The sequence below is a fragment of the Chelonia mydas genome, chromosome 3 (genome assembly GCF_015237465.2).
Source record: "Chelonia mydas isolate rCheMyd1 chromosome 3, rCheMyd1.pri.v2, whole genome shotgun sequence".
Taxonomy (NCBI): domain Eukaryota; kingdom Metazoa; phylum Chordata; order Testudines; family Cheloniidae; genus Chelonia; species Chelonia mydas.
The window spans coordinates 189,307,058-189,333,819 of NC_057851.1; the positions used below are offsets into that span (position 1 = coordinate 189,307,058).

The following is a 26,762-nucleotide window of genomic DNA, read 5'->3' on the forward strand; positions in this document are numbered from 1 at the left end:
TTATTTAATGACAGTAGACGCTGAGATTCAAAAAGAAAGCTTTGTAGCCATTAAAATACATTTTGTCAACATCAAATGTCAAAATATACAAAAGACAAATCCATAAATCAAGACTTGAATATCTGTAAATTTTGTATTTTTTTAATGGGTTTGTGTGTGTACAGTGAAATTGACCTTTACTACCATTTAGCAATACAAATCTAATCCTTCCAAGCCTAATTATGTTACAGTCTTTAACTAAATAATTACATAGACATATGTCCTGTAGAAATAAAAGTAATTTGGTGCACAGGATAGATGCAAGAGATGCGGGAATTCAGGTTGCAAAGGCAACTCTAAATCTGTCATTTCCCATTTTTTGAGTGTTTTACTTTGCAATCCGAATAATGTTCTTTAAATACATATTTTTTCAAATATAATTATTATTTATATTACACTAAAACTTTAAGGCTCCTCTGAGGTCACAGCCCCATTGTGCTAGGTAGAGTACAAATATAGAGTGAGAGGGAATCCTTGCCCCAAAGATCTTACAATCTAAACACACAAGACTAACAAAAAGTAAGAAGAAAAACATTAACCCAATTTAATACAGAGAACTGAGGCACAGTGAGTCATTTGTCAGAGAGGATGTTTGTGACAGAGTTGGGAATTAAACCCAGATCTCCTCAGTACCAGTCCAGTACTTGAACCACAAGACCATCCTCTCTCTAGTTAGCACTGGGTACTACACAATAACTAAAAATAGACAATTAAAAACAAATACCATACTCATCAGATAGCCAAATGCCCAATCCTGCTTTAGGCTAATGGTTACCTTCATTAGTGACAGATATTGGCACCATATGGATTTGATGTCTTGCAGGCTGGATTCCAATCTCAAACCATTAGATGAGACAAAAGGATAAGAGAGGCAGAGCCCGTCTTTATCCTTTAAAGTGTATGGTTTAACAGATTAAATAATTTTGTCTCGCCCTAGGTTTCAATTTTAATCTAATCTAAGCACGTGTCTGGTATGAAAAGCAACTCTCCATGGAAACAGGAACAGAGAGGTTGACAAAAAAAAGGGAGCCATGTTTGCTCCTGTAGCAAAATACAGATTGTGTAACGGCTAATCTTAAAAAGTGCTGAGAGCTCTCAACTCAGTAAAAGTTGAGGGCTCTTGTCACGATGGGTGATCAGATCCTTCAAGGACCCTGTATCATTAAAGTCAATGGCAAAACTCCCATCAATTGTAACATACAGAATCAGGCCATATATAAGAACAAACAAGAAAACATTTTATTTTCAAGCTTCTAAGAGAGTGTAACAGAGAAGCATAAATAAAACAAACAAATTAAAAGTGACAATTTTAAATGATACTATTTCCAAAGTTTAAATATACTTGCATAGGTAGCCTGCTGAATCAAGTGTCACTCTATAAACCAACCAACAAGGGAATGAAGAAACAATCTTGGCAACCCAGTACCTCACATACATAACGGTGGGGGGGAAAATAATTATATGCAGAATTATCAGCAAGGACAACAGAAATACGTGAGCAAATACAATCCTGGGATAATGCACATATAGCTTTTCTACATATTTTACCACATACTGCAGAGAATTAAGCTTTCATTTTAAAAAGGGACATTTAAAATAGAAGCACCCAAATTTTAATATTGTTCATTTTGAAACATCCCAATCAAACACAAAAACTTAGCACTTCAAAAGGAAGGCGGTATTTGTTATAAGGCTTGTCTACACTTGGAAATTGACCATGTCAAGGTTCCTTCCCCTCTCTGAACTCTATGGTACAGATGCGGGGACCTGCATGAAAACCTCCTAAGCTTACTTTTACCAGCTTAGATTAAAACTTCCCCAGGGTACAAACTATTTTACCCTTTGCCCTTGGACTTCCACTGCCACCACCAAACGTTTATCTGGGTTTATTTTTATTAGGAAAGCGTTGTTTAGAAACGTCTTTCCCCCCCAAAAATCCTCCCAACCCTTGCACCCCACTTCCTGGGGAAGGTTTGATAAAAATCCTCACCAATTTGCATAGGTGACCACAGACGCAAACCCTTGGATCTTAAGAACAATGAAAAAACATTCAGTTTCTGAAAAGAAGGATTTTAATAGAACCTCAGGAGTGGAAGTCATTCATAACTCTGAAATGTCTGTAACTTTGAATAAAAAGTTATGGTTGTTCTTTGAAAAGTTTAGAACTGAACATTGAATTAATACAGCTTTGAAACTTTACTATGCAGAAGAAAAATGCTGCTTTCCCTTTATTTTTTTTAGTACACCAGACCCTCACTAGAACGTGCATCTATATAGCGCGTACTCGCATATAAAGCGGTCACGACCATTGATCCCAAATTTAATTACTTTAATTGCAATTCATTTTAACGCAGTCCCCGTGTTAACGCAGTACCACACGTGGATCCCAAATCCCGTGTTCTAGCGAGGGTCTAGTGTAGTTTACATTTAACACAATACTGTACTGTATTTCCATTTTTTTTTTTTTTTTTTGGGGGGGGGGGGGGTCCTCTACTGCTGCCTGTTTGTTTACTTACGTTTCCAAATGAGGTGTGTGGTTGACTGCTCAGTTTGTAACTCCAGTGTTCGTAACTCTGAGGTTCTACAGTATCTCCCCCTGTGGATGCTTATATTCTGGAACAAGAATGCCTCTGTCTGGTTTAGTTTATTGGATTAAGCTAACCCAGAAAAAAGCATTCTTATTCTGGAATAAGAGTGTCCACACAGAGAGATATTCCAGAATAGTTACTGCACTTTAAATTCACATTCTACCTGATTCTGGATTAATTTCCAAGTGTAGACAAGCCCTTAGGGTCAGAAATGGGAGTATGGTATTCAAATCCAGATTTAGAAAATGGTTGGGATTCAAGGTCAAATCAGGTTTGCTGAAATCTTTAAAAAGCATAACTCACTGGTACTAATTTGTACATCATTTAGACTGCCATGACCGTTTGGAAGTGAAGCAGACACATTGAGTAGATCTCTAAACATTACACACTAAACATATCCTGGGATAACTGTAAACTGTGGCTTACAGCCCACATGCCTACTGAATGGAAGTTTGGTGGTTCTAATATTTGCCATTTTCTGACCTGTTAGTGCCACTGGAAAAAACCCAAAACCAAATCTTGTACCTGTCCAAGAAGCATGTGCCTAGAAACTAGTCTCAAACCATATTCCTCTCCACTCAATGTAATGTTTATACGCTAGTAAGAGGCATAGTGACTCTTAAATAAATGTCACCTCAGCAAAAAAAAAAAAAAAAAAAAAAAAAGACATAAGTACAAATCCTGTTTTGGGTCCTGAACTGCAGATGAGTGATTATGCAGTCATTTCCCCCCTTCTATGTTACCTTCTCCAGTTCACTTTACATCACCTACCCTGCTTCACATCAATACATTATTTATAATAGAATTTCCACTCTAACTTAATTTCTTGCAACTGACTCCATTGTTTACATGATTTTTCAAAAAATGGAACAGTCGGCTTATTTGTAGGGCACCAATTACACTTGTATTCTCACTTCTCTTATTATCCAGCATTGTTATCGCAAACTTGTGCACAAACAATTCACTTCAGAATCGAAATATAAAACCTTTGAAGCTCTGATTACTACTCCACAGAAACTCTGCAGTGTTCTGTGCTCCACAGTTTTTGGAGTTTCATCACGATTCTTGAGAAAATCCTCTCTTCAATGACAGGAGAATCTCTAAGCATCACCTAGACCAACTGTCAAACAGAGTAGCCATTAAGTTGTTGAGTCTGTTGTAGGGAACTTCAGACAGCATGCCAACATCCTAATATAGGGGTAAGTTCTTACTAAGACAAAGTATGGTCTTGTTGTCTACCATGTAGACAAGCCCATAGTAAGATGGTTCTAAATTCATGGCACAAGTTCTTGACCTCAACAATATGCTCTGGCAATGAGTTCCATAGTGTCGTTACTCGTGTGATAAAGTATTTCCTTTCATTAGTTTTCAGTTTGCCACCTTTTCATTTTGCTGAATGCCCCCATTGTGTTTTGAAACAGGGAGAACAGAAATGTACAATGTACCTTCTCTACGCCATTCATTACTTTATGTACTTTTATCATGTCCTCCTTCTTTGTCTCTTTTCTAAAGTAAACAATCCCATGCCCCTAATTACTCTCTGAACCCCCTCTAATTCTGCAATCTCCTTTTGGAGATGAGGTGACCAATACTGAACATAGTATTCCAGAAGAGGATGAACCACTGATATACAGAATGACATATTTTCTGTATTATCCTCTATCCTATTCCTTTTGCAACCTAACCTCTTTTGACCACAACTGCACACTCACTAACAGTCTTCACTAAGCTTTTCGTGAATCGATAATGATGTCCCACTCCTTTTCGTGAATCGATACTCAGCTGCATTCTGGTTCCTACATCTAAATAACATTAACTTGCTAACAAGTAACTGGGTGCAGAACTGTGCAGACACTTATTTGTGCCTGCATATCTGGGTACAAAAAGGGAGGCTAGCTTTTAAAAATACAGCCCTAAGTGACTTGCCCAAAGTCTCATGGAAAGTTTGTGGAAACCTAAGAGTAAAATTCAGATTTCCTGACTTTTACTACTAGACCATATTTCCTCTCTAATATCCATAGAAAGCAGATAGAACCTTGGCTATTAAGGTTTTGTCTAAAACACCTCCACAGAGTAGCCTGCATGGAACTCTATTAATCTACTTTGGATGGATGAAGGCGTTGAGTTGACCCTGTCAGAATTTACTTTAACAAAAATAAATTTTATTATGAAACTTTGGGGTGAGGAGCCAATACAGCCGTGGAAGCGGGCTTCTCTTTTGCCTTATGTACTATCAACAAAATTGTTACTTAGCGGCAAAAGAACTCTGATTTCATATCCCAGGTTAGCTTTTCAGTGTTTGCTAACGTGAAAGAAAATTAAAAGGAAATTTGAAAATTGTACAAGTGCAATATTGAAGTTAGAGAGTGTCACAGAGTCCGTGGGCGATGCTCTGGAACTGCTCCCTATGAAGCCAGTCAGGACTCTGGTAAAGTCTCCTCTCTGTGAGCAGACTGTTTTCAGGGCAAAAAGCTCACACAGCTTCCACCTTCCTAGGTCTGACCTTGGAGCATTCAGCATCCTCTGCCCCTCCGCGCGCTTCCCACAGAAAGTGCACCCAGGCGGGGTACTGGGGAAGCCAGAGGGTCCTGCACCCCAACTTTGCAGTCAGACGTGACTTTTAGCCAGCCAGTAAAACAGAGGTTTATTAGAGGACAGGAACACGGTCTAAAACAGAGCTTGTAGGTACAGAGAACAGGACCCCTCAGCCAGGTCCATTTTGGGGGGCAGTTAGCCGGACAACCACGTCTGCACTTCACTCCTCGTCCCCAACCAGCCCCCCATTGACTCCCCCTCCAGGCCCTCCTCTAGGCTTTGTCCCTTTCCCGGGCCAGGAGATCACCTGATTCCCTTGTTCTCCAACCCTTTAGCTATCACCTTGCAAGGGGGAAGGGCCCAGGCCATCAGTTGCCAGGAGACAGGGTGTCGGCCATTTGTGTACATTGACCCTTTGCTCTGCAACAATTACACCCCCTTATCCCACCACCTAGAGACTTATGAAATGCATAGGGGAAACTGACACACCCTCCTACAGTATTCAGAGGAAACATTAAGAACAGTTCCACTTCGTCACATCGAGAATATACAGAGAGCGAGAATCCCACAATCTCATTTGTATAAGGGCACTTTCCGGATTAAACCACACTTGACAATGATCACTAGCACATAAAACAAAATATAAAAATAGGGTTTCTATCTCTTATAAAAGCGTATATATTCATTAACTGTCATCAACGAATGCCCGAAAAAAGAGTTTATGGAATATTACTTCTTATGGAATATTAACCTTCTCACATTAACCATTTTGGAACTTAAATGATATGAGCCACAAAAGTCTGAAAAGAAATGTGTACCGAGACCCACTGACATCAAGAGGACTCCATGTGGGTTTAAGGGTCTGTCTGCAGAGATTGCTTTGCAAAACAGGGACCTTATTTTGGACTGAACAAAGCTTTAACGGAGGACACCTATACGTGGGTATTGTAATTTTATTTACAAGGTTATAAACAAATTTAAAAAGCCCAAAATTGTAATTGTACTTTAAAATCATCCTTTCAAGAGCACATATGAAAAGGAGAAGTTTTGGGAAAATTCATTTGCTATTAATGAGCACACTTTTTCTAGTTACAATTTACAGGCAGAAATAATAAATATTAAGCAATGTGGTTTATCTTTAGTCAGTGCAAACGGAATTCCTCAAGGACAGCAAGAACTGGAACATTTTGATTTAGACTCCTTCTTTATCATCAATCTGACCATTAACTTCCTGACAGTGATATACAATATATTCCAAAACAAAAGTTGTCAATATACAATTAAATGTATTAAATGTAATTCAAGAAAAGATGTAATGTACTTTTAGGCACACTGAAAAAAAAATCAAATATTACAAATCATGCAAATCACAAGCCAAGGTTACATACAGAATTCCCACACTAACCTTAGCACTTCATTCATGCACAGACCAGTAAACAGCAACATTCTCAATGGCCAGTACCTATCAAGACAACTTTTACTCTGCCCCTGGATTTATGCTACTATTTTAGAGTCCAATCTAAAACTTTCTGTAAAGATAATGGTCATCTTTTCTTTAACCTAAATGGAATTGGACTGGGTCTTTTGTTTCCCTTTTCAACAAAATACATTTAGATATCGGAGGCCTGATCGACACAGTTTTTGTACCAGTATAACTACTGCAGTTAGTTGGAAAAAAAAAAACACACTCCTAAATAATATAATCCTACTATGAACGCAGTTATAAAGCTACCTTAAACCAGCATAGCTTATTCCCCTTCCTGTCGGGGAATACCAGTATAAGCACCTTTATACTGGAATTACTGCATCAACACTGGGAGCGGAGCAGTTGTACCGCTTATCTATGTCAGTAGAGTAAAGCACTATAACTTTTGCGTGAAGCCACGGCCTAAGACATACGTATCGTATGTATTATTTCTTCTGCAAAATCAAGTCTGAAGGCTCAGTGCAGTATGAATTGCTCCTGTTTTAACTAGATCTAGACTGTTCTCAGTGGTAGCAGATGACAGAACAAGGAATAATGATCTCAAGTTGCAGTGGGGCAGGTTTAGGTTGGCTATTAGGAAACACTATTTCACTAGGAGGGTCGTGAAGCACTGGAATTGGTTACCTAGGGAGGTGGTGGAATCTCCTTCCTTAGAGATTTTTAAGGTCAGGCTTGACAAAGCCCTGGCTGGGATGATTTAGTTGGAGATTGGTCCTGCTTTGAGCAGGGGGTTGGACTAGATGACCTCCTGAGGTCCCTTCCAACCCTGATATTCTATGATTCTAACATAATGGACATATTCTGGCACAAGAGTTATGCTTAGTCGATGTTCACACAGCAGCTTTGTCTCTAATGATATTTGGTTTCAGGTACGAGGAATTATTTGACAAGGGATTTTAACAATTCTGTCCCTGCTCAGGTGAGCACCCCAACTACTGTGCTATGGTCATTCTAACTCTCTCTCTGGCCCAATTAATATTTAATTATTCAATTATTTAATTAAAGTGGAACAACAACAGAAATTGATGGAGACGGACAGACTATTCCATAGTGTAGTGTGTAGGGCACTCACCTAAGAGGTGGTAGATCCCTGTTCAAATTCTCTCTCCTCATCAGACAAGGGGGGGGAGGGGACTAGAATCACTGGTCTCCTACACCCTGGGTGAGTGCTCGAGCCACTAGAATAAAGATTGTAAGGGAGGTCATCATCCTCTCCCTCCCCTCAGCTGTTTTGTGTGGAAGTAGGCAGCCTCTGAGTACTCCTGCTAGATCAGCCCCCACATGCCACTCCTACCAGATCAGCCCTGACATGGCACAGAGGAGTGCCTATCTTTCTTTCAGCGGCAGACAGAGGTCTAGAGATAGGCATCACTGCGCATACCTAGAGGCAGAAACATAGGTGCCTAGGGAACTTTTACCACAAAAACTTAGGCACCAAGAGAGTTAAGCAGGTTTAGATTACACAGAGAAGAGGTTTTGTCGATTGCAGTGCCTAAAATCAAGACTTAGGCACCTAAGTACTTTTGTAGGTCCCTTACCACACGACTTACCCAAGATCACACAGGAAGACTGGAGCAGAGTCATGAACTGAAATAGATCACCCAAGTTCAGTGCTTTAGCCACAAGACAATTCTTATGCACAAAGTCAGGGTCTCAATCATTCCTATAACCTAAGGTTGTGATCTCCATTCTTGTGAATGCTTGCACGGCTGCTTGTTTTACTGGTGATTTTCAGTAGTAAATCTTCTTAGTTAGTGCCCTTAACAGACTTAACTTTAATGCAACAAAGTTTGTATTCAAGAGTTACCTTTGATCATTGGAAGTCTGAGATTTAATATGATGCTGGGCTCCCTCTGCTTCATAAGAAAAGCTTTACATATTGCCTTCCTGCAAGTGAACTAAAGCCCCTTTTGTCAGCAGTGCAGAGATTTACCCAGAGCAAGTCTGACTGTTACTGGCTCCCTGTACTTCTCTCTGTCCAGCCTGGACTACCATCCTCTCAGATAATCTCTAACCAGTCCTCGATGCTTGAGTTCATTTCCCAGCCAGGCCATGTTCCCTGGCTGCAGTCCCACTCACTCGCTTTGACCATGAGGTAAGCCTACACCTTGGCTCAATAAACATCCTTGCTCCCTGGCTCCAGAAATATTTACCACTCATCTTCTAACCATATTCTGAGCGATAGTGGGGGGTGAGAGAAACAGTACAGAAGACACTGACATGTTTTTGTATGCAATATTGCTGCTGCATTTCTTTAAGTTATACATTCTTTAAAAACACTGCTATGTGCACATACTTAAAAAATTACTTTGCACTCTGTCTACAACTCAAGAACAGTGAAAGCTGCACTGAAGTCTACTCTAATGGTGAAACCCTGTCTGAAGAGTCCCGTGTGATAGCTCACCCCTTCTCCCTGTGTCAGGTGCAATTCTGTTGGGTCTGTAATTAAAGGTCACCTTTAACAGGCAATCAATGTTCACTCACCTCTTGAATTCTCTTATAAGTAAGAGACATCACTGTACTCCTGAACCACGCAATGGATGTTTAGGGAAATAAATAAAATATACAGCCTGGGTAGTTCATACTGGTCCTTTAAGAAGCAACCCGGACACCCCAGCAAACAGCCAGTCACGGGTTGATGTGTTCTGATTCAGCGTAGAGGAATCCTGCCTTTGGGCCATGGAATCCCATCAGATTTCCATAGGCTGTGCACAGCAGCAAGTCCTGCCCCCGGCCTCGTTTTCTGTAGAGTGGCACTCCATGCAGCACAAGGGCTGAATATCCCAAACAAGATCCTCTGCTTGTACAGCTGAACACCAGTGTCACTGCCAGGAAGTCACCACATCAGTGGGATGAGGAAAGCAGGGGCAGGATTCGTCCCTCGGTAGCGCAATAGCCTTTTCTACTTTGTATTGCTCTAGTTCCCAGAAATGCTTCTGCGATCACATCTCCATAATTGGGATTGGCTCTAGTACTTCTCAGTGACCAATGCTAGTTTTCTAACTCCCAGCTGAAAGTCCCGCCTGCTGATCTAGGGCCACCTCCTGTATTTTTTAAATACAGGATGAACACCCACTAAAAGTAAAAAAAAAAAAAAAAAGTCAAAAGGCATTTGGCCTGAATAAACACTGGATCCTCAGGCAGAGAGTTACACTGAGGTGAAGACCGATGAAAACAAGAAAGATGCTGGGGACCTTCACAGCTGCTCTCACGAAAGTTCTGTTACATGTTTGAAACATTTATTTTTACTTACCATACATATTGTTCACATTCAGGTCAGCGATATATAGAAATAAGTATCTCCAACAGCTAATATTGTCTTAGAACTGTGCAAGCATCCAGCCTCTAACATTAATTCATCTAGCAATCATCACTTCCTTTGTCTTAAACTATGTCTTATAGCCTCCTTTTCTACTGAAATTCCCACAGGAAGAAGGGGGATGAGTGTGCAGAGATCTCAATATACTCATCCTTTTTTAATGGCAGATCCCTCCCACTATGATTGAAGGAGGGGTACCTGAGACCTGCAAGGAAATCCAGTTCCATCTTCCCAGCTCATAAGGCAGCCATGCAGACAGTGGGATTTTCCATTCGGCTCCTTATTCTGTGTGCCACTCCTGGCAGCATAATTCACTCAGGAACCACGCTGCCAGGGGCTCACTCTCCCAATCATCAAAGGATGTTCAAGCTGTGGAGTGGGGGTTATGTTGCAATGAGTAGGGAATCTGAGCACTTCTGAGGGGCTTCTACAGGCTGCGGGGGTGGAGGGGACGCAGAAGGAAGAAAGCCATATAGTTTATCCTCACTCCTTCCATGAGTTAAACTTTCTTGGAGCACATGGGCAGCCAAGCACAGAAGAAAGACGAGAATGGGGATCCTGTTCCACCAGGCTGACAAGAAAGCAGCTTTCTGTTTCTTGGGACCCATGGGTTTTGTAGTGGTTTTATTGTCGTCATTATTATTTTTAAGAACACTAGTAGCTCTCACAAGATGGAGCATAAATGTGTCACCCTAATTTATCTTATGAATACACTGAAGCGGAGAGCATGACTCCCAGCCCAGGTATACAAACGGGCTAGCTCTGCTCGAGTTAGCACATTAAAAATTGCAGTGCGGACATTGCAGCACAGGCTAGCCACCCAATACAAGCCTACCTGACCCCCTGGTAAGCAGCCAATAAAACATGTATGTGAACTCAGTATTCCTCTTCCCTCTGTATAAAAACTGGTGCCTTTAAAAAGTAACATTCTTTCTGTGTTCCACCAGCTTTCAAGCTAACCTCCTGTCCCTTCATATATACTTGGCTGCCCAGCGCCCCCAGATAACAACTATCTTCAATTTTCTCCTGAGCTAACAGTAATTCACTGACACCAGTACAGTTACAGTTCCCATATCTTGAGTCCACATTCAGGTGGCTACCCCGTACCGCTGCTCATGCCACAATGTCTACACGGCTACTTTCAGCGCACTAGCTCAAGTGGAACTAACACCCAGGCTGGGAGAGAGAGTCCCAGACGCAGCGTAGACATATTCTTCCATGTTTTCCTATACTTTAAAATAACTCAAGGAAAAATGTTCTATAATTTTGCAGACCTTACCATTAACAATGAATCAAGGCAGAGCCCTGCATATGGCATTCACTGCTAAATGAAGAAGCATTTCACAATGTCTGTTCTACTTCTATAAAAATATTTTAGGACAAATGTATTGAATTTAAAGAGTCAGCATATTTTCTAGGAGGTGATAGACTTTTGGCATGTAATGCTTTACCACGGTTCACTCCTCAGTACAGAGTTGGCCCCTGAGCACAAGACCTCATACTCCTGTCCCCACACCTCCTGCTAAGCCCATGAGACAAGCTGGTGTAGCTGTCCTTAGTGCTAGTAACCATATCAGCATACTAGATTTACCAGAGGCAACTAATACTGCCAAGGCTACAAGCACCACCATGAGAGGGCATCCCAGGAACCGAAATAAGCAGGTAACACATATATCTTTACTGTCCTCCTCCGGTGCAGTGCAGCCCTTCTTGGGGCATTGACAGTGGGAGGTACGCTTTGGTTAACAGCTGTGGAGCACAGGGGCACAAGACAAATTGACTCAGAATCAGTCCACTCCAAAATACAGATGACACAAAAAGATATAAAACCAATATAAAAATACCCCAATCAGGGGTCAAAAAATTAATTTTGCAAACAGAAAATACCCTAACATCAGAAGATGGAGGATATTAAAATTAAAATGCCCTTATCATACTGAAGGCATGGCACATTAAAAACACAGGCTTAATTTGCTCAAGAAAATGGGCCGCTTACAGCTCTCCTGAAACTGGGTAGTAGAAAAGATGCACGTTATACATTTAATTTTCAGCTTTAAAAGGAAGGTTATTTCTGAGCTGAAGTTGTGTGGAAAGTATTAGTTTGGAAAAGATCTTTCTAGAATATATTCTCCCATTCTCTCAAAGGCCCGTATTCTTGTGGTGGAGCAGCTGACATAATCTCTCCTTACAGGGATTCATCCGACTAAAGTTTTACTGCCATGGACTGAAAAAAGCACCAGGACACCAACAACAGAGGAGATTCCCAGGACTTGCAGTAAGTACAGATGCTGAGGCTGCTTATAACACCATCCCCAATTTCTTCAGTTCTCAGTCAGCAACTCCTATGATTAAACCAGCCACAAAGAGAGCTTTCTGAACCCAGTGGTTTTACGATTACTCTTGGATGCATTTCAGTGCTGATGAAAACTCAAACAGCATGTAGTGTATGCAAAAAGTCCACAGGAATAAAAATATCTTTAGTAATGGCACAGCCAGTTTCAAAATAGTACTCTGAGAAGACGTGCAGATGCTGGAGATAATAAGGCAGTTGTTTGAAGGGATGAAAAGTGATTTTAATCAAGAGAATGCAAAAAGCCATTAACAGACAGACAAAGGAAGTATCATCATAGCGGATCTTTAAACTGTGTATTGGTGAGCGAAAGAAAACCTATTTTTTGCAAGAGAAGCATAAGAAGTGTTCCTTACGAGCTAAAGTAACTAATAATGGGAAACAGGCTACATATTCCTCAAACTATGGCTAATGAAAAACTAGACTCCTTGGCTTTGTGCAACTAGAAACTAAATGACAGAGAGAGGCAGGCCTCTTCGCTTTTTAGCATCCTTATAGATCAAAGTCCTGATGCAGAAACGAAAGAAAAAAACCTTTTATTTATGTTAACTTGCTTGACCCACAGACATTTGTTCCAAGTACTGTGTCCACTATGGGCTAAATTTGAAGAAGAGCTCAGTTCACATTAAGACACCAAAGCAAATGGCCAGATTTTTCAAAAGATTTCAGCTCACTTGGTGCAGAGCTTTTGAACATCTTGCCATAAGCATTGTAATGGCACTGTCGAGTGCAGAGCACATTTCAAAAATCCAGCCCCGCTTGTGGGTGTGAGCATTTGCAAAGCTAACCCTTAGCTCTTCTGAAAGTCAATTTTTCATAGCCCTATTCAACTAACATTCAGGTTACCTACAGAAGTGGCCAGGACACTAATTCCATTTTTCCACAGTTACTAACCACCACCATCACAAATAGCCACACAACCAAGAACAAAATAAAATAAACCATACATGGCTAACATGGCCAGAGTTATGGAGGTTGGGAGTGATGAGGCAGACTACAGTAATGACAAATAGAGGGGATGGTGTTACAGGACTAAGGCCCTTGCTGATACATTACAACTTCACTGGCCACAGGTTAGCCCAGTGAACTCTCAGTTCGCTGGTGCAGTTCCTTATTTGAAAAGAACAGTAAGCTGTTTTGACAGTTCTTTATTATTTTAAATCTTCTCCTATGCATTCTGATAAACAAAGGGATTCAGAATTTACTTTATGAGCCATCACTCAAAATAAAGGAAGTTTATGATGTGAATTGAGTAGCAGTATACATTGCACTGTATTAACAAGCTGGATTCTCTAATTACTTATTTTAATATGGGTTTTTTAATGCTAAAGTCCGTGGGTATGCAAAGAAGTTTTCCCAGGCCGATTGTGTACATCACTGCCTTACTATTTATCATGAAGTGGTTCCTTGTTTTTCAAAAACAGAACCTGAGTGCTATAATTGTACAGGTGTCAGTAAATTACTATTAGCTCAGGAGCAAATTAAAGATAGGTGTTATTCAGGGGCACTGAGCAGCCAAGTTTATTTGAAGAGACTGTAGGATAGCTTGAAATCTAATGGAATACAAAGTACAAGTTATTTTTCAAAGGCACCAATTTTTATACAGAAGGAACAGAAATACTGAGTCCACAGAAATGTTTTATTGGCTGCTTATATTAAGTCATTTTAAATACCTCACGCAGAATGGCAACAACATATTGGATGTGTATGCAGAATAAAACCATAATCCTGTTTATCCCCAAAATTATTAATATTCAGGGCCTTGCAGATCCCACAATTTAGTAGCTGTAGAATCCACCCCTTGCTATAGAGTTGTGCTCTGGAAAATAAGATTCTTTTGTTTGTTAAAGGAAAAGTCATGGTTGTGAAGAAAACTTCAACGTGTGAACAGAAATAGACTTCATGCGACTACAGGCAGCCTGAAACACTAAGTCTGAGAGGTGTGTCTGTGAATGTCTTATTCAACTCAATGAGTTGTGAACCTGGAATCCTAAAGATGACAACGGAGATGTCAGTGATGTTGGATATATATTTCTGGTACTTTGAGCTTGGGCCCCAGTCCTGAACTCTCTGCAATGCCTCCCAGGTGCCAACAGTCAACTGTCAAACCTCTAGCTTCCCACCTGACTGTTAATAAACTTCTTTAAACATTGTTAATACAGAAGTGTCTTATGTTGAAGACTGAAAATGCTAGCAAAGCATAAAACAGGGTCTGCTGTATTCACCATATTAGTTATTTGCACATTTATTGAAAACCTCCATTTTTAAAAATGGAATGTGAACAGCTGCAGAATTTCTAGTCTCCTACAGAGGGCCACAGAACATAGTCACAGGTGGACAGGAACCCTTGATGCTGTTCCACAGTAGCGCAATAGCCTGCTGGAATTCTACTCCATCATCATGGAGAGGAAGATGCACACAAACTGAGTCACTAGGTATCCATAGCAGAAGACTTCACAGACTCTTAAGAGCAGACAGGGAGATGTTTTTACAAATAAAATAAAATAAATAAATAAATAAAACAGAGTTCCTGAACAGAGAAAAGCACACTGGAGCACCCACCCATGGAGTCCGCACCTATGACCGGGACAGCAGGTAAGAGCAGGTCGGCTCCCACACACCCAGCGCGCGCTGCAGTCTCCTTACTAGGCAGAAGGCATGGGCCGTATTCCCAGAGCCAAATGCACTGGCGTAGGAGCATCAGTTTAATAATACTGCGTAGGGCCCCATAAATCCTAAGGATGGCCCGGTCAATAAGACATCCTTTCTCTCCGCACTCAAAAGAGAGATTTATTGAAATAAAAACCGACCCCTTACAGTGGATTTGTCCCATTATACTGGGCTATAATCCACTGTTTTTTTTTGTGCACAATTCTTTTTCCTATTCCAGGGACACTAACTCACGTCAAGAAATTTCAGGAATGAATTCTGTTTCTCAGAGAAACACAGTAACACTTCATTACAGGCCCAATTCTGCAAAGACTTACTATTAGGCACAGTGCTTAATTTCTGTAAATTGCCTCACTGGTAACAGTAAACACAATGCCCAGCAGCAAGTCTTTGTGGGATTGGAGCACAAGAATGCAGTACTGCCAATCCCAAGCATTCAATAATCATGAATCAAGCCCACAAGAGTCAAGACATTTAAAAAAAAAAAAAAAAAAAATTCAATCACAAACTCATTTTTAAACCAGCTTTTAGGTTATTTTTATTTGCCTTCCACTGTCGTGGCCTCTGGATTCATATTTTCAAGCTTTTCCCTATAAACTCAAGGGCTTCTATTTAAATTTTTTTAAAAAAAATTGTATATATCATGACTTCAGGAACTAGGGCTTGAAGAACTGCACCAAATATCACAACACATGCAAAAAAAAAAAAAAAAGAAAGAGAGAGAGAATGCACTGTGGAAATAAAGTAATCTAGCCATAACATTTTAGAATGGTAGAAGGAACAGTGCCAAGAGATAATATTAAAGTAAGCCTTTTGCATCTACCTAGCAAATCTATCTATAAAACATCCTAAAGATGTAGCGAGAAGCATTTCACACCCACCTCCGACTCCTCCCTCCCATATTTCTAAACTTCTTGGGGGGGGGGGGGGGGGGGAGAAATAGCATAAAACAAAAAACAAAAAAACCCACTAAACTCGATCAGAGGTTCCCTTCCCAGTAGTGCCCGGATGGCAATTCTGGGTAGCCATAAGGATGGTGGAGGGCAAGTAGAAAAATTGAACAGAAAGTGAGACAATGTAGAAGATAGAGTAGGGAATGAAAGATGTAAGCATTAAGGAGCCAGCGACTGGAAAGGGGTTTGGCAGGAAGCAATCAGGGAGCCCACAACAGCTACACGCTTTGGAGCAGGGACAAGAAAGAAAGGAGAACAGAGTTTCAGATGAGAAGGAGGAACAGATTTTTAGAGCCCTGTGCAGATACTAAATTTGTATCCACATCCAATCCACGAGCCGCAAAAATGGTCCACGGATGTAGATATAAAGCAGATATCTGCAGATTTGCAGGGCTCTACAGATTTTGATTTTGGGGGAAAGTGGGTAGCTCAGAGTGCGAGGGCTGAGAATTGATTTTGACTGTTGAGAAGGAATTCATTTTGATTTGTTGGAGGAGGGGGAAATTGATTTGTAAAAGCTGATTGTGGTTGTTGCTGGAGAACTAATTTTGATTTGAGAGTTGGTGAGGGTTAAAAACTGACTTTGGGAAAAAGTTAATTGATTTTGGAGCTAGGGACAATTTTCAATATGCGAATCAGGGAAGCTGAATACAAATACAAAAAGAGGAGTAGAATTGATTTGAGAGAATAAAACCCTAACTTGTGAAGGGGGGAGGGGTAAGTGGAGGGGGGGGGAGCCGAGCTAAGCCTTTTCCATGCAAGCAGTGGCTCAAAAGGGAAAGTGGCTACACTAAAATGTAAAGACTTTAGGAACTCCAGCTGTAAAACTGCAAATTGACCTTGCCTTGCCACACAATTATCCTTACTGAACAATCACACCCATACGCTCATGAGACTCTCCCCTGTGGGCCCAATCCTGCAAGGCACTGAGCACCTTCCTTCTCTTGACAGGATCAGGCTCGGAGCAATCTCTATTTCTGCAACAGCCAGTAAATTCCAGTTCTTTCCTTCAGCGCTCAGGAGTTTGTTGGAAAGCAGAGACCGGAAGGCAAACTGACTAGAGTGAACTGTGGAATCTCAAAAAGCCTGAAGAATCTCTCCCATGCTCATTAAATACCAAATCTTAAGTTCTTGCAGCATCCAGTTATGAAACTACCATGGAGGAGAAAAACAGATGAAAAATATTCAAGTATTGCTTCATTTCCAAGAGAGAAAGATATTTTTAAGATGCAGGGACTAATCTAGAATACCTCTATTTGATCCAAAAAGAGTTAGACATTTGTCACAAGAAAATTCAGCCTTTAGTCAGTGCGGGCAGTTTGAAAAAGAAGTCGAATCACTTTAGAAATGTAAAAGGTTTAGCAAAAAAGTATAATAAAAGCAAAGAGTTTTATACAGAAGGAACAGGCACAAGGAGGTGAATTAAGAAGCCCACTAAATTGGCACCCCTTACGGTGGTCACTCTGTGCTGTGACTAAGGTGGGGCAATGAGGGCATCCACCCAGGGCACAGAAATGGGGCAATGCGCAGGATCAGTCCGAGCAACGTCAGCGCCATTCCCCCCCCTCCCCGGCCCAAGCAGCATCAGGCACAGCAGTGTCAGCCAGATCCCAGGGTGCTCAGCGTTCCCCCCAGCCCTTCGCAGGCTCTCCCCGGTGCTAGGACCATGGCAGCGTGCTGAGTGCACTGGTTGGCTCCTATTGAGCATGCATACACGGACAGAGCATGGCTCCGTAACATCTGCTGAAGGGGTCCAGAGGCAAAATTGGAGGTGGGGTGGGGGGGTTAAACTCATGGATGAGGCACTGCCAGAGGGTGGCAGAAGGCAAAACCCTGGAACAGGGAGGGGCAGAGGGGGTAACAGTTACCCTGATAGGGTGAGACACCTGCAGTGTTTGCAAAAATAGGGTGGGGGCAGAGCGACTTTTTTATTTCCCCTCCCTCAGAACAGTCCCAGGGCTCTGTTTTTCAAGGCACAGGCATCCCAATGCCTAGACATGGCAGCTCTTCTCTACCAGATATAACATACGGAGGTGCTGCAGGAGACTTGATTCCATGAAATATTTCACACACACAGTATCACACATTTTGAGTATTTAAAAAAATCCCTTATCAGTTTAATATGTCTGCATAAAGTCTCCTAGCAGTTCACAAATCTTTCTTATCTGCTGCTGTAATTCCCTGACCTGCACTCCCTTTGTTGTAATCCATTTTAAATACAGTTTTGCTCCTTCTATTTGTTTACTTTTGAAAATGTTATTTTTATTACTTTTAGCACTTTGTCATTTACTTTTATCTCGGATATCATTGTGCTATTTAGTTTAGATTTTAATAGCAAATATTCATTGAAAATATTTATAATCAAAGAGTTGCTAGTATTTTTAGTAATGACAGCTGTGTTTTAGCATTGCACTTCCTATGTTTTTACTGTGTTTTTTAATTTGGAATTTTTAATTCTACATTTTTTTCTTTTTATAGCACAATTTTATTCTGTAGGACCGTGTGACTTCCAGTCTGACTATTTCCTAGCCTGGTGTCAAAACTTCTTCATTTTCACTTGTTCCACCAATGGAGATTGCCTCTCTCACCATTACTTTGCCTCTCAATCCGCTCTTAGTGCTTTTTCGCATATCACTGCTCGTGGGTAGAACAATATAGTCACTAAGGGCAGTATGCTATCTCATATTAAATCCTTCTCAAAGGCAAAAATCTCCTGTAAGTTTTACTGAACGCAAGAATGGCCGTACTGGGTCAGTAATGGTCCATCAAGCCCAGTATCCGGTCTTCCAATAGTGGTCAATGCCAGGTGCTTCACAGGGAATGAACAGAACAGGCAGTCATTGAGTGATCCTGTCATCCACTCCCAGATTCTGGCAATCAGAGGCTAGGGATACGGACACTTAGAGCATGGGGTTTCATCCCTGACCATCTTGGCTAATAGCCATTGATAGACCTGTCCTCTAGGAACTTACCTAATTCTTTTTCAAACCCAGTTATAGGTCCATGATTGCTTGACGACCACAAGAATTCACAAATCATAAGGTATACACCCCCAAGTCATGAAATTTTTTTTATTTTATTTTAAAAAGATCCATGATATTGGTTCCTTTTATGCGTCTTTTTGTTCCTGAGCCATTAGGGTGCAGAAGGCCCAGATCCACAAAAGTAGGAGTCTAAACCCCTGAGTGAATCCTGGCCGCGCTTCAGACTTTTGCTGTTACCTCTCCCAAACAATTCATATATCCAAGGCCATATCTATACTACAAACTTATGTTAACTCAAGTTATGTCGGCGTACAGTCACCACAGCTGTATGTCACTGGTGTGCATGCCTACTTGACTCCTTGTGTCCGTGGCAAGTGTTCTCACCAAGAGCGCTTGTACTGATTCAGAGTGCGGTGCACTATGGATACGTATTAACCACGTGTCACAATTTTCTGCCTCTCACCTTTGTCCACCATCTGGTCTAAGGGTAGCAAATTTGTGATGGATGGTTGATGCCCTATCACAATTTGCTACTCCTGGACCAGATGATGGGATAAGTGAAAGGGAGCAAATTGACAGGTGTACCTGGGCAGGCATACCCCATAGTTTGAAATACTCCATGCTAAATGGAAGGCAGAAATCTGGGGAGGCGTTTGACCCTGCAAGATCCCCCTGCTTCACCTCGAAGTGGCGCAAATACACTTGCTCGCCCCAGGTGCTAAAATGCTTAGTTACAGCTCTGTGGTCACTTATTATTTCTTGTCATAATCTCAATGTTCTTAACAGTGAATGTGTTGCCTCTTGGTATTAGAAGCATCTGATAAGAAACAATACATAAGGAGCTTAGCAACAGGTTTAAAATCAACTCTAAGATTCAGGCCTATCTCAGTAGAAGTTTATTATATATATTGTGGTAGAATCTTTGGGGCCTAGTTAGGACCCAAATTTGCTAGGCAACATATAAATGAGCAAAATAACGACAGTCCTTGCCACAGAGAGCTCACAGTCTAAGGGGATATCAGCAATTTCATTTCTTATACACTGTGGCCGACACGAGTGCATTTCCAGATGCTCAAAGCAATCACACATTTACAGAGGAGCTTCGTTTGTTGGATTCTTCCATCGAGACTGACTGAGCTAGACATGCAATCTAACAGAGTCACCAAATTACTCCCTCCACAGGTACTAAATACATTAATGTTTCAGAGAAAGAACAAGTTTTGTTCTGACAACCCAGTTAGTGCAACCGATGGCTGTTCAGGGGGCCTGTATGAACATGAGTTTGGTGGTTTTCAGTCCAATTCCCACTGACTAGGCGTCCACACCATAAAAAGCACACCACCACCATTTGTACTAGATGGACTCAGAAGCTGGGCCAAGGACTGAATGAACAGAGGATAAGCTATCCCCTCCTTACTATATGTACTTCATCCAGGTTAAGGCTGAAGTACATTAGCAAGGCTGCAAAGCCTGTACTTCCCCCACCTGTTTTAGGGTAAGCAGAGGATGTCAGAAGCCAGGGCTATCAAGCCAGCACCTTTTATACGCACTAAACTCATGTGATTAATGTAAAAAGATCAAATTTTTGAGGTATCTAGAGTCACAAATCCACATTAAAGACCCAGACCATTTTTTTTTAAACGTAGGGAATCTAAATTAGTGACCTGATTTTCAGAGGTACTGAACAGCCATAACTCTTAAATGCTTCAGTGGGAATTTGCAATGCCATATTTGAGCTCAGAAAAAGCAGGTTTGTTCAGTTAAACACCTGAAAATAAGATTTTACAATGAAGTGCTAACATCTTTAAATGTACCATCACAATTAATAAAGTGATCAATGATATCTCTGGAAGTAGCTATCTATAATCATTAATAGCAGCAAGCAGTAGAAACTACAGAGTCCAGGAAAAGCAAGACTGAAAATCCCTTCACTATGCTGGACATGTGCTGCTTACCGAGAAATAATCCAATTAAAGAGTAAAGCAGCAACACAAGAGTGTTTGTGACCTCCTACATAACCAGCATAGCTATCAGCTTGAGGAACAAGTGTATTCGGACCACCACATGAAAATTCAGATCAATGCAAGAAAAACAAAAAACAAAAATGTACTCAAAAACAAAATGAAGGTATTAGAACTTTGCAAGAATACATCTAATGTTGCACAGTGCAACTGACCCATTACAAAACAATGAAATTCACAAGATAAATCCATTTTTGGTAAGTTAAAACAACAAAAGATTATTTCTTCTTATCTTCAAATTGTAAATAAGCATTCTTCCTGTTGAGTTCATAGGCAACTTTTCTCCCAGCCATATTTTGCTTTGGTTGTGTTTATGACTGCATTGTCATTTATTTTAAAATATGAATGGATCATTATTTTCTTACAGAACCACTGTATTGTTGGAGTGCCAATACATTAAAATAAGACTTAGTGTTTACTACATTTCCCATCAAAGGGCACTTACAGCACAGACCTACAAGAATATACTGTAGCTCTGTTGCTCCAATGCTGCATCATATACACATTAGGCCTGACTTCAAAAAGAGGCAGGACAGAGACGGTTAGTTTCTCATATTTTGTCGTCACTCACGCCAATTCTGCTCTTTACACCCAGCCATAAACTCAGATGCAAGCTTAAAAAAGGACAGCGTTGCTCACCAGCACACAGAAATTAGTGTCTATTTCAGAGGCAGCAAAAGCTGTACTTAAAATGTTATAAAAATATTTTTATCATTCCTGTGTTCTATACAGAATTTCCATTTGTGGAAGAAACATTTAATTTTAACTCTCATGCTTATGGAACATTTCTGTCTTAAGACGGTTTCCTCTTTTTTAAAGAGTGTAGAGGAGTCTACAAATCAAGTGATTGTATAGGGTGGGTTTGCTTTATTTGCTAAAAGACTCGTCTCTGAAACATTTCACAACAGTGTGGTTATCCTGGTTACCAATATGGGCCCAGATCCTATAAACATTTACACCAGGGTAGTCAATTTTTTTTTTTTTGTCAAAGTCCAAATTTCTTGATCAAGGTATAGTCAAAGTCTATATTCCAGAGAAACATTTTTCACACTGCAGTAACAATAATGACAATAAGTAAATAAAAAGATTTAGCAGTCCGTTCAAAAGCATCTGGCAGTCTGGATTTGGCCTGCAGTCTGCCTATTGACTGCCCCGATTTACATCTATGTGGAGTGTAAACCAGTGACACTACCCACATGAATTAAGTTATGTCAAACTGACTAGTTTAGCTTTGTTGATCAAGCTAAATGCCATGTAAAAAAGTAACAGAAGCACAAGCGGTAAAATAGGCTTGATACAGTAATTACTGGATCAGATTCTATAGCCTGTTCTATATAGGAGATCAAACTAGTTGATCATAGTGATTTCTTCTGGCCTTAAACTATTAAAATCAATTAGATTTTCTAGATTGTAAAGATTATTAAAACTGAAATAGAGTTAATATCAAAAGTGCAGAGAACGCTTTTAAAAGTGATTATTAATTTGACAGTGCCCCTTTAAGATAGGGGTAAGATGAGGATTCAAGTATGTTGGATTGATATTTCTAACAATTTAACTTAGCAGAAGCAATTACTCATAACTACTAAAAGCAGCCAATGCTAGTGCCAAGCTGGCCAACAAGAAGAAAAGCCAAGTGACAGAAACTAAGTTTTAAGTTTGCTACAGATGATTTACAGTGATGTTTTGCAAGTTTCCAAGCACGCTCACTTCCCACTGACATTACAGAATTGAGTCAGTTATGAACATGAAAAATAATGCAAACCCTCCTGAACTACTAATATATAACTTCAGTTTTAGTATAATGTATTTTAATGTGATTTTTTTGTCTTTGCATAATAAAACAAAAACCACCGAAAACAAAATCTAGATCCTGGTCCTCTGTGCAAAACAAGACAAAAAAATCCCATCAGCTCTAGGATTCCACTTTGCATAAGGAGAGAGGTGGACTGGAACAGACCCATACAGTTAATTGCTTGCTGCAGTCTAGCCAGCTCTAAATATGTTCCACTGGGCCATTACAGCATGAAATTCTTGTCTGACTAAGCAAATAACTCAAAATAATTCCCAAGGCTCTGTGTCCTCACTCTTCCCATTCAAAAGATGAAAGGGGAAAGAGAAGTCTTTAGGCAAGAAAAGTCATATCTACCCAGAATAAAATAAGATACACTATTATTGGTCTTGAAAAATGTGTCAAATCCGTGTATCCCTTTGATGTTACAGTTGGCTTATCATACCCATCTCTGAGACTTGGGGTGACATTTGGAAAAGTTTCCCTTAAAAAACATATGAACTTTGATTTTTAGCAGCCTTATATCTAATAAATGCACGGTCTAATACTGCTGCAACCACCTAAGATGATCAAATTAGAGTGCACTAATTAACCTCATAGGGCTGGAAAGCACTTGTTAAGAGAGAGATCTGCACCCCACCTAGCAGCTTCTGCACTAAAGGAGGGAAACCACACAGTGGAACAGGCAACGGCCATGCTCCAGCATCAGCAACTCACTTGACCACTTCAACAGTTGACACTTCTTACCATTTCTTGGTGCACTCAACCATCAGCTCCTGGTAAGAGGCCACAAACTGGAACTTGGATGCATGTTTCCCAACACGTTGCAGTCTCTTCCAAACTGAAGCCATGACGATGAGAAAATATCAGAGTCCAACACACAGCTGCAGTTCTTGGATCTAGCAAAGCAGGTTTAACAGTGCATGTACCCAATGCTCAGGGTTCTACATATAAATACACCAAAAATGATGCACAAGAAAGAGCTTGAGGTGATGTTTAGGACTCATGTTCTATCTCTCCTTTTCACAGGGTAAATCCCAGTCTAGGTGAATGGCACACTATTGGCTGGGAGCATCATGAGACATGACTGGGCGAATGAGTGATTGAAAAGAAGTTCCCTCATGGAGTCATCATTCCTTCTCATATGCTGGGTGATCTGCAGACTGCCAGACTGGAAAACAAAGCAGAAAGGGGAAGAAACAGTGGTTAATGTGTTACATGCTATGATGTTGCAATTGTACAGAACCTTGTACCTTTCATCCATAGCAAACCACAACACACACCCCGTCCCCCCCCCCAAATAATTAATTAATTAATTAAATAATAAAAATGCAGCAGGGGCAATTTCAGGAATGCAAAGTCCATCTGGAAACAAAACAAATCAACATGTTCTTTTAACAGCACCATCAACAACAAAAAAGCACAGGTCAGGGCCATCCTAAAGCCTTACGAAGCATCTCCTGGAAGCAGTGCAGAAAGCAGCTGAGGTGCTGCCAATATGCACCCACAGGGAGGGACAGACGGGAAGCAAAGACAAGTTCTTTGTCTTCCAGCTGATGACAAAAGGTGTAACAGTTGTTTCCTCCCCCCACTCTTCTCCCCAGGGGAGTGTGTGCACACACTGTATGCAAGAGGGTGTTGATGCTGTAAATGTTCATGCTAAGGGAAAGAGGAGACAAGGATATTTCCTGAGCCAGGGCTCCCTAGGATCCCCATCTCCCTCACCGCACTGAAACGCTTCTCCCTCCTGCCTAGAGAAACAAGAAACAGAGAAACATGCATCATCTCTGGGAAAAGGGCAGAGGCATGCAAGGGGTGGCTAAATCCCCTCCTCCTGGGCAGGGGAGCTGCTAGGCGTGATGGGTGAAATCTCTGGCCTGTAAAAGGCGGAAAGGCTGATGCCCCCGGTGGGAGCCGGGAGGGGATGAAGGGGGGGGGGGGGGGGGAGATGGGATGAAATATGCAGGGGGCTGGTGGGGAGATGGGATGAAACGGCGGGGGGGGAGCCTGGGGGCAGCTCTCCATGCTGAGCGCGGTCCCCCTTGCCTCCCCAGCCATGTGTCACCGCTGCTGATGAGCTGCTAGCGCCAGTCCCCGGCAAAGCAGCTGGCCCAGCTGGGGGCAGGACCGGAGCCCGGGATGAAGCTGCCTGGGGCCGGCAGCCGAGGCTGGAGGGGGCAGGACCCAGCGGGATCCCGGGTAACCCAGGCGGCAGGAGCCGCCAGGGGCCCAGCCCCCCCTCTACCTACCTTCCCGCGGCTCCTCACAGGGCTAATCCCGGCCGGGCTGGAGCGGGCACCACGCACCGCGCGGGGCTAGCGCCGCTGCCCCTTACAGCCGCGGCACCGGGGGCCGGTCCATCCCTCCGGGGGCCACATGGCACAGCGGGGCACAAGCCGCTCCAGGCGCCCCTGCCCCCCAAGGAACCGTCCAGGGCTCCCCGCAGCCGCTCACTCCACAACCATCCCCCTCCGCCTGGAGAACTGCACCGCTCACACTAACTTGCCTCCCCTCTCCCCCACCACCAAACCTCACTGCTCTGGGGACGCCATTGGCAGAGGCGTGAGCCTGCCCAGCAGCGCGAAAGATAATTGGCTGAGGACCGACATCGATCATTCAGTGGGCGGAGACGAGGACCTCGCACAAGGAGGCAGGGATCCTCTCTCGCACTCTGATTGGCTGCTGTGCTGGAGGGCGGGGTTGTTTTTATTGCGGAGCCTGGCGACTGGTGAGCGACGGTGTCAATGAGCGAACGATATCAAGCGATTGGTTGGTGTCTCCCGGTGTCGAGTGGATTAAAGGAAGGGAGGCGGCGTGTGGGGAGTTGTCACTCTGGGGGAGGGGGAAGTGACACGAGTGAGCGAGCGTGGCTCCTCGTCTGGGGTGAGGGGCGAGACGGAGCTTCCCTCACAGACAGACCTGTCCCCATCTCGCTCACTGGGGAGGGGGGAGATTCCCTCACACAGACCCCGCCCCGGGCCCCCCACTCTCACTGGGGGGACCCTCCCCCTCACGGACCCCGCCCCGGGCCCCCCACTCTCACTGGGGGGACCCTCCCCCTCACGGACCCCGCCCCGGGCCCCCCACTCTCACTGGGGGCCCCCCCACTCCCTCACACGGACCCGGGGACCCCATCACTGGGGGGGGTTCCCTCACAGAGACCCTGCCCACGGCCTCTCTCCCTCACGGGGGCGTGGAAACTCCATTCCCGACTGCGGGGACACTCCCTGAGACGGACCTTGCCCTGCCCCCCCTTCACTGGGAAGGGAAAGCTCCCTCACACCGACCCTCCCCCCCCCCCCACACACCCACACTCGGGGGTTAGGCTCCATCATGCAAACGCTGGGCAGAATTTAAAGTTAATGCTTCCTACCACTTGACAGCAGGGATGCCAGGCAGTTACAGCACTTATTTGGAGCCCTTGTGGTTTGCAAGGTACCATCTTTGAAAGCAGTCGCTAGCGGGATGCAGTAGCTGTGCTTTGCTTTGGTGCTGCCTACTGAAGGGCTTGCCTGCTTAAACTGGTTTATTCCTGCAATCACTTTAGCTTGTGTGGAATTAAGCTCAAGTGATTTAAGTGAGGGTTAAACCAGTTTAAGCGCATCTCCAGTAGGGGCTTGCACTGGGTTTAATTGGATTGATTTAAAAGCAGGGTAGGTAAACTGGGATGCAGGATTGAATATAGCAAGTCCAGCACCTCAGGCCAGTTTAATTTTCACGCTGTCAGTTTGGTTGACTTTCCTGATTTTATTGCAAGTCTTGTGATACTTGATATTTTACTTAAAGCCCAAGGTCCTGGAGATAAGTCATTATGTGAGAATCTCACTTTTTAACAAAAAGTAAGTTTATGATTGTGCAGAAAAGCTTGGAAATGTGACCTATGTGTTTCAGAGTAACAGCTGTGTTAGTCTGTATTCGTAAAAAGAAAAGGAGTACTTGTGGCACCTTAGAGACTAACCAGTTTATTTGAGCATCCGATGAAGTGAGCTGTAGCTCACGAAAGCTCATGCTCAAATAAACTGGTTAGT

At 42.3% G+C, this 26,762-nt stretch overlaps 1 protein-coding gene and 1 long non-coding RNA gene across 17 annotated transcripts in view; one reads left to right on the forward strand and one right to left on the reverse strand.

The window, feature by feature from the left end:
- The window catches only part of LOC122465244, a 32,051-nt gene extending 16,372 nt beyond the window's left edge, over nt 1–15,679 (forward strand). The window contains exons 2-3 of the long non-coding RNA XR_006289945.1: nt 12,113–12,242; nt 14,168–15,679. This is a non-coding gene — a long non-coding RNA (uncharacterized LOC122465244). The remainder of the gene's footprint in view (nt 1–12,112; nt 12,243–14,167) is intronic.
- EHBP1 (EH domain binding protein 1) overlaps nt 1–25,270 on the reverse strand; it is a 322,570-nt gene extending 297,300 nt beyond the window's left edge. For 10 of the 16 annotated variants that reach the window (XM_043543994.1, XM_043543995.1, XM_043543990.1 and 7 more), the window contains exons 1-2: nt 24,984–25,249; nt 23,482–23,905 (exon numbers count right to left, since the gene is read on the reverse strand). In XM_043543994.1, the coding sequence (XP_043399929.1) occupies nt 23,482–23,585 (104 nt within the window). In that variant the 5' untranslated portion in view covers nt 23,586–23,905; nt 24,984–25,249. Of the gene's footprint in view, nt 1–23,481; nt 23,906–24,983 lie in introns of all 16 variants that reach the window. The other 6 variants (XM_043543989.1, XM_043543986.1, XM_037896082.2 and 3 more) reach the window with 5 other exon arrangements.
- Nucleotides 25,271–26,762: the final 1,492 nt, after the last annotated feature.